An 8,456-nucleotide genomic window follows, 5' to 3' on the forward strand; every position below is an offset into this window, starting at 1 on the left:
GTTGTCGTGCTTGGTAGGCGGGCGCCCCGACGGGCCGAGTCAGAATCACTCAAATTCTGGTGCCGATCTGGCCAAAGTTTTGTGAAATGAGAATGTTTTGCTCTTCCATTGCGGCGTATGATGTCGTTACAAAGCACACTCACGCGTTTACGAGTTGATTTTGGCCAACAGGACACAAACACGGCAAGTTAACAACACACTTGTCATGAAAACGTGGTCCGCCGGTTCAAGCAACGCATCCCCCAATTCTGGGCATTCCCGAAATTGACACTTTATGTCTAGGAGCACGATTGCACGTGAGGAATGGTCACGTCGCGTCCGCAACAACATCTCTTGGCTTGTTACATTCATCATCACGGTGGCAGATTGCGACGTTTCATTCCCGACTACGTGTCAGTCCATCCGGAATTAGATCGCCGCCAATTGAAAGAAACGTGTGGACGCTCACACGCTCTACGAAAAAAAAAAAAAAGAAAAACTTCATCTCAAGAGCGAAATACCACAATGTGCAATCTCGGACAGGCAGCGCCGCGACACCGCCTGACGGGAAAAATTGCAATCCGACAAATTTTTTGTTTTGTTTTTTTTTGTGCAGATTTTAGGGTTGATAATAATCGGCACATGTCTGCTTTATCGTCAAAAGTAGGTCAAGGTCAGCCAGCTGTTTTTTGTTAGCTCGCTTTTGGCACTTTCGTGATTTTCCTCCATTAAAAAAAAAAAAAAATGCCAACATCCAAACTTCATTTCTTTTTCATGGCTAACAGTTCAAAAAAAGATAAAGAAATTCTTTCATAAGTTAAGAAATTTAGACAAACATTTTTGGTGCCAAGTCAAAATCTGAAATGAAAACACAAAAATTCTTCTCTTGTGGTGGAATGACGAAACGAGATTGAAAAGTGTAAACTTCCAATTCGGACGACAACGCGCCGTTCATATTTTTGCGCTTTGAAACGATTTTTGTGACCGGAAACTCTTTTGTGAGTTTTTTTGTCATATTTCGTCAAATGCGGAAAACAAAAACGAGGATGCGACGCTCATCATCAAAAGTCGTCCAACAACTTTTTTTATTTATTCTTAACCATTTTTTTTCCTTTGAGCCTCGCCACAAATGTCACTCGCTCAAAAAGAAAAAGAAAAGCCGACCTCTTCCGCCCTAAAAGCCAACATCGGAAAAGAAGAAAAATGTCCTTCGCACAGGTTGTGGAACTTGAACAATCTAATCCGAGAATTGATTTGAAATTGGTTTTTTTTGCACGGAAAACACGTCCAACTACAAGCAAGTAATCGCCAAACGTCACGAAACGCAAAGCGGCCGACATTTCAAACGAGACAACAAACAAACAAAATTGTTACTGCAAACGGTGAAAGGTCGCGCAAAAAATTTGAAGCCGAATGTTCGGCGTAAATGATGACAAAAAAAAAAAAGGTTGAGTGGAACGTCAGAACTCGAACCGTTTTCCAACCGGATGATTTCAAGCGAGCAAAACGTGATTTTGTTTGTGTTTTTCGTTTGTCGCTTTTTTTGTTTCCATTTTCTTATCTTAACTTTGTGTTTTTTTGCAAATGTCTTTCTGCCGCCAGTTGCCGATGTCGGCCGGCACTGATGGCAAAATTCGGAGACGACAACGTGAAGGTGAGCACGCCGCTTTCTGTTCAACGTGCGAAATGACGCCGTGGCCGTGATGTCATCTCGCATCTGATTATCTCAAGGCGTGAAGCCGCATCGACCGAGTTTTACCTAAAAGGCAGCGACGGTGAAACGGCTTCACCTTGACGCCTCGAATGCAGACGGTGTGAAAATTAAGCCCAAATCCGAAAAAAAATCATCCAAATAGAAACGGCTTGCGTTCGACTTCCGAGGTGTGTGACTTTCCCGTCGTGGTCCGACGTGTCTACTCACGCCCCCCCCAAATGAATGTGGCACGTGCCACCCCAAAAAGTGTCGGGCGCCCTAAACTTTCTGCTGCATCTCCATGTGCTGGCCGCTTTGTCCTTTGCCGTTCATGTCGTACGCCGAGCTCTTCTGCTGCCGCCGCCGGTAGCACCACACGGTCAATATGACGGCCGCCGCCACCACGCAAACCGCCGCCACGATGGCCGCCACGGTCGGGCCTCGGCGCGGCGGGCCGGTCGGCGGGCAGTCGTCCCCAACGCACGCCGTCTCGGCGGGCGACTCGTGCAAGGTGCGCTCCCCCGTCGCCCCGTCGAGGGTGTCGCGATCCAGGAACGAGCGCTGGGTCAGGTCTAGGAGCCACGAGCGGGTCGGGACCACCCGCTGGGTGTCGTCCTCCTGGCTATCCGATGAAGAGGAAGAGGCGGGGTTGTCCGGGACGACGCTTTCTCGCGGTTCGGATTCCGCTGCTTCCGGGACGCCCAAGTCTTGGACCTCGTTGGGGTGGCCGTCCAGCCAGGTCTCGTCCGTGGCGGTCGCCACGCCAACGTGGTCCCGGGTGGCATTCGGGCCGCTTTGGCTTGTTTCGGGAAGGACGACGACGTGCTCGTGATCATCGTTGTCGTCTGCATGTTGGGCGTGGCCGCCGTCGTCCGTAGCGTCTTTATGCTCTTGGCTGTCTCGATTGTCGTGCTCGATGCGGTCGTGATCGTCGCGATCGTCTTCGTGATCTTCGTCGTCGTCGCGGCGCTCGTCGTGTTCTTCGTGAACACGCTCGTCGCTGCCGCGTTCCTCGGCGCTGTCGTTCCGGCGGCGGTGGCGAACGTCCTCGCGCTCGCCCATGTCGTAGTGATCGTCGCGGTGGTCTTCGTCGGGGTCTCGCTCGTCCAGTTCTTCCCACCGGACCGGACTTTGTTCCACTGTATCGGCGTCGCGCCGATCCAGACTCGCTCGCTCACGGTCGTCGGGGTTCTCCTCGGACCGCTGAGGGGTTGTCATGGTAACCGTCTCCACGGAGACCGTGCGTTGTTCTCGCTGCTGCCGGAAGGCCTCGGAAGGGAACCGGAAGAGTCGTTTCCGAGTCGGCGAGGAGTCCGGCGGCTCGGTGGATGCCGTTGTGGTCGCTCGTTCTTCCGGACGCCCGACCGCGTCCTCGTTGCGTCCTCTCGTTTCTTCGACGTCCTCGCCGTCTACTCGAGCGGCCCGCTTTGGATGAAAGCCGACCTCTGGCAGATCCCGGTCTCTGGATTCTTCCGGGTGGGTTGCGGTGACGTGAGCCTCGGCTTGCCCGTTGTCCTCATTCTGGCGGTCGGCATACGCGAAGCGGTCCTCGTAGTCCGCGTGCGTCTCGGTCGAGTCTGCGAGGACGCAAAGTAGATCAGTTCTGCGTGTGAACTCAAGTCAGCGAATTAGTTCGGAAGTCGCCGACTTGACCATCACGCAGACGACAAATAACGAATGAACGCATTTGACCGCGAACAAATTCCCGACCGGCCCGCTCCAAGTCCTTCCGGTGGATGTTGGCGTCCCTCGTTTTTTTTCTTTCTATTTGGACGGCGAGTTAGTACGACGTGAGCGTGCACTTGAGACCGCTTCGGCTCGCGCGTCCGCCAAAGAGCGGGATGCCGACCTGCGCTTTGTTCGTACCTTTGACGCAAATCTGCACGAGGCCGTACCACTCCCCGCAGCTGTCGCACAGCAAGCTGAAGGCGCTGCGGCCGTTGGCCATGACGTAACCGGGCACGCACGTGTACAGGAGCTCATCGCCCAGTTCCAAGTTGCCGTGGTCCTGAAGGCGAGCGTTCGGGAAGGAAGGCGGGTCGCCGCATGGCCCGCCTGTTGCCGGCAGAAAGGAGAACAGCGGCCATTTTGTTTTTTAGGGCGCACAGTCGCCTGTTGATCGATTGACTGACCTTTGTCTTGGATGCAGAATCCATTGGCGCTGTGGGCGTCGCCCGTCGCGTTCTCTGTCCTCACGTTGACGGCTTTTAGCGAGCCGCCCACGTGGTTGCACACGGTGGTCCTGAAATGAGGCGACTAAATATGAGCGATCGCCACCGGCTTCAGAAAAACTTGAACGTGAACAAATTCGATGATGAGCAAATGACGAACATGACGACCGAACAAACTGGCCACCCAACCGAAACAAAAACGCAAACTAATTCAAATCAATTTTGGAAAAAGTGGCCAAATGAACGTAAAAAAAAACAACACTTGTGAACGGACGGAAAAAAAAAACAAACACAAAAAAACTGAAGAATAATCTGCTGAACAGACAAGCTAGCAAACGTGCGCTTGACTTTTATTTGCCACTCCAAAAAGTCAAGCGACAAGTTGAAACTCAATCTCGACTGTGTTGGAGAGAAAAAGAATTTGGGAGCGCTGGCGTCGCTTGAGTCAATATTTTCTCAGCATATCTGAGTGCGGCCCGGGACTTTATCGCGCCACATTTTGGCGGCCGACTTCCAAAATAAACCCCGTCAAACGTGGAAGAGGCAAACTTGTGGCTAATTGTGAGCGACAAATTACGCAAGTCGGACGACACGATTGTGTGTTGACGTCAACAAAATGAGCCATGAGACGGAATGGCTTTGGTGTAACGTGTGCGTGTTGTGGTCGGTTGGCATGCCAACAGCAAAGTCAAGATGTTGGGTGGCGTTCCGTAAGCTAACGTAAACATGCGCTTGGACTTCCCGACGACGACGCTGACGATGATGTCGTCACCCGAGCACGTCGCGCCTCGTTTTTGTTCCGAGTCGACGCGACGTTCAAGTGGTTCTTTTCCGGAGGGAGTGAGCAACTAGCGGATGAACTCGGTTAAGAAGCAAATGAGCCGACGGACGGACGAGCCCGAATGCGAACGGATGAGCGTAGTGAAGGACGAGCTAACTGGCAGCTTGACGGCGGTCATTCGGGAAGAATAATCACGCCGAACGTTGGCCAAACACCGGAAATGGATTCAGTTGAGGTGGCGTTCGAAGGCCAACGTGGCCGACCGAGCGCGCCGATTCGATGACGTCTCGCCGCGTTGAACGCCTCCCGGTGTCAGCCGTCCTTCTGGCCTTTTGGCGGACGCCGTTGTTTGGTGACGTCACAGGAAAAGGCGTCTCGTTATCTTATCGCGCAAACGTGGCGTTCGCTCGCCCCGGGAATTTCCTGCGCCGCTTCAATTGGAGACATGTTGGGAAATGGCGCAAAGTGAACAACAAAATAATGAAGAAACTAACAAAAAAAAAAACAAAAAGGACGAAACAAATAAAAGTAAGCGACAAGCCAACTGCTACAAATGAACGGACAAACAATAAATTTTCAAAAGCCGTTTGGAACAAACAGAAATGAAGTTAGCAAGCCTCGCAATTGAACAAAATCGTCAACGTGTGACAAATTGTCCAACGACAATCACCGCAGTGGCGAAATAACGAACGACTAAGTCGTCCTTTGTCCATTTATGATCGACCGAAGTCTGAAGATTTGGTGAAGCAAACTCGCAAATGAACTCCCGGCGATAATTGAAGTGACAGAGTCGTCGGCAAACGACGGAAGATTCCAATTAAGCGGCCGAACGAGTCAGCGTTTCAAGCGCTTGACGTCACTGTTGATGTCTCCTTGTTCCGCGTGTGTCCCGTTGCCACGGCAACAGATGTGGACGTGACACCCCGGCTCCGAATTCCCTCTCCGGGAATGGACAGAGGGATCTTTTTCTTTTTTTTTTTTTCCCCTTACCCGAGCGAGCGTCCGTGGAGCCAACCGCGGACGCACGCGGAGAAGAAGCACTCCATGACGGCGAGCCGCAACTCCGACGCCGACGCCAGCCGAGCCTGGCGGGAGGCGCAAGCCCACTCTGCGTCGCGGAACGAAGAGTTTGCGAGCTCCACCACAAACACTCGACCTGCAAAAAAGCCGTCACCGTTATTGGACGAAAACAAGCGTCAACATTCCATATTTGGTCTTCAACGTGATTTACAAATTATGACCTTCTGCTTTTTTGTACAACGTCCCAACTTGGAGTTTGTGTGTGCGTGCGCTCGTGATTCTAAAAGTTTTCAACGATTCAAAAAAACAAGAGATAAGTTTTTGGACGTATTTAAAACTTTTCATTAGTTATAATTTATAAGAGTTTTAAAAGTTTGGATTGATTAGCTACAATGAATGCTATTTTTTTTTTAATTTTCAGTTGTCTATTTTTGACGTGGGGTTTCTTCCACCTTCATTTATTGAAAGTATCATTATAAAAATGATGAAAGAAACGTTACTTGTATTTAATGAGGCGACGAAATGGCATCGTCTTTTGTCTTCAACAACACGACATTTTATTTGCAAGCAGGACTGATTTCATTTTTCAAAGAAATCATCATCCAAGTCTTAAATTGTCTTGCCTGTCTTACCGTCGGCGTTGACAACAGAAGTCATGAAAAGAAAAGAAAAGCATCCGACGAAGGCCAGCATGCTTCTCCTCGCTCAAATATTTTTTTGTGTCCAAAAAAGGCAAGTTGGATCTTGGTGCAAGTCACGGCGACAACTTGCTCCAGAGGCTGCAGAGGCGAGACTGAGCGGCGAGGAGGAGGATGAGGAGGACCATGATGACGAGGAGGAGGAGGAGGAGGAGGGCAAGGGTCCACTCGGGAAGCGGATGGAGGGCGGCCGTGAAAAGTCGCACTTTGCCGCGACTCCGACGCAGATTCGAAATGATTACGCCCTTGAAAAGTTTGGCCGGTTTTGAGCCCGCCTTCAAATTTGGCTTCAATTCATGCAAATTCACGGACGTTTTTGGAAGAACTTTGAAAAATGCTCAATATTTGAATGTGATTTTTGCTATTATAATTTAAAACTGAATAGTTTAATGTAGCTTATTCCCATTTAAAAATAGATATATTCATGTGATCCAGTATATTTAATTTTGTTTAATCCTTCAAACTAATTGTGAATTTTCATTTTTGTGACTCAAAAGACCAAACCAAAAAGACGGAAAAATTCTCCAAATAACTAGAACGGAGCAACTAACAGTAAGTGAGTACCTGTGACTAAATAAGCACCGAAAATTGCGTCAGGAAGTAAGTAAAGCAAAATAAACGTTCGAAAAAGTTAAGTGGAACAGCTCAACTCAGAGTCGCTTGAAATGTTGTCGGGGTGATTGGTTCACTGCGAACACATTCCATTTCTACGAGAGGGTGTCAACACTTACGCAACCTCTTTTTCGCGGATCGACTCTACACAGGCCTCAAATGACTCCTCCTAACCTGTGTGCGTGTTTGCTCGCGCGCGAGATAACGTTTGACGGCTGCCGCCATTGCTCCACCAAACTACAACACGAGATGCGTTCCCAACTCACGCCGAGGTGGTGCGCTGCCATTTTATGCGTGCATGGCAGTTCATCAGTGTGAAAATCGTGAGCGATCCACCCGAGCTGTCCTTCATTTTCCGACTCGACTCGGGTTTTGCTTTGCCACTTGTAACGCCAAATGTTCTCCAAAGGTTTTGCTTGTTCGTTGCGTTGATTCAGTGAGTCACTCATTTGGTGTCCCACTTGTGTCATCGATCTCAAGAGCGCCTTCGCCATTTCGTTCACCTGTTCTTGATTATATTTGGCTCAGCCTTAAAGGAAGTGCGCGCGTCAGCTCGACTCACGCCCATGGCACCATTTGAACGTCAAAAAAAGGTGCGAAAACGAGTCGCTGATTCACACCCGCGGCGTCTTGGTGGTGGCGGGTGAGAATTGTGTTTTGCCGCCTGTGCGGCGTGCACGCAAACAGGGCGCAGGTGTGTCATCGGGCAGGAAGCGCACACCAAGTAGCGCAATTTGTCAACGGGACTGATGTGGCGCTGGGAGGAGGAGGATTTGGTTGCCGTGGCAACATCACCTTGTGACGGCCAAAGGCCACTTGGGAGACGGATTTGGAGCTTCTGGTTCAAAGTGACACCACAAAGTACCACGCTGACTTCAGCAAAATTGTTTCCACCAAGTGTAAGGCGTGCTTGTGGTTACGTCAGAATAATGTCAATTTTGGAGCACTCTTGTCAAGTCTTGGCCTTCAACACGGCCCAGTAGAAGTTGAGTCATAGTTATGCTGCCATCTACTGGCTGGATGTGCAAAATGCTGCTCGTTTATTTCAAAGAGAATAAATGAATTTAAATGAAAAAAAATACAAAGAATCAGATGGTTTTTTCATTAGAACATACAGTACAGTAGGCATTTCCCTACATGGTTTTGTGTCTGTGTGTGTGTGTGCACAATATATAAAATATTTAAATTATTTTGTATCAAAGTTATTTTCCCCAAAAATATAGATTACACTATATACACAAAACTGTCAAAGGAAAAAATATTATTTAAAAAAAACAAACGCTTTGCCCAATATGTGGCCAATAAGTGAAAAGTAAGTTCGTAAATAAGTAAAAATACAATTAAAATATTTAAATTACAATAATTTAAAAGCTCAACAAACACCATCGAACCAAAACAGTCGAAACGACTTAGTTTAGTTGCGAATCCTAAAAGAAACCTAATCTGGATAATATTTATTTAGATCTGCTCAAATAAGAAAAACAATCTGCACTAATTTCTTT

At 48.9% G+C, this 8,456-nt stretch overlaps 1 protein-coding gene across 1 annotated transcript; it reads right to left on the reverse strand.

The window, feature by feature from the left end:
- Positions 1-1,405: 1,405 nt before the first annotated feature.
- On the reverse strand, positions 1,406-6,370 carry susd5 (sushi domain containing 5). Its single transcript, XM_088318121.1, has 5 exons — positions 6,277-6,370; positions 5,615-5,780; positions 3,805-3,914; positions 3,539-3,727; positions 1,406-3,249 (listed from the first exon to the last, which is right to left on the reverse strand). Exons 1-5 carry the CDS (start codon positions 6,335-6,337, stop codon positions 1,952-1,954), a joined length of 1,824 nt encoding a protein of 607 aa, XP_088174247.1. The 5' UTR covers positions 6,338-6,370; the 3' UTR covers positions 1,406-1,951.
- Between the last annotated feature and the right edge of the window lie 2,086 nt (positions 6,371-8,456).

Source organism: Idiotropiscis lumnitzeri, chromosome 16 (assembly GCF_059441095.1).
Source record: "Idiotropiscis lumnitzeri isolate Australia: NSW breed Sydney's pygmy pipehorse chromosome 16, RoL_Ilum_1.0, whole genome shotgun sequence".
Lineage (NCBI taxonomy): Eukaryota > Metazoa > Chordata > Actinopteri > Syngnathiformes > Syngnathidae > Idiotropiscis > Idiotropiscis lumnitzeri.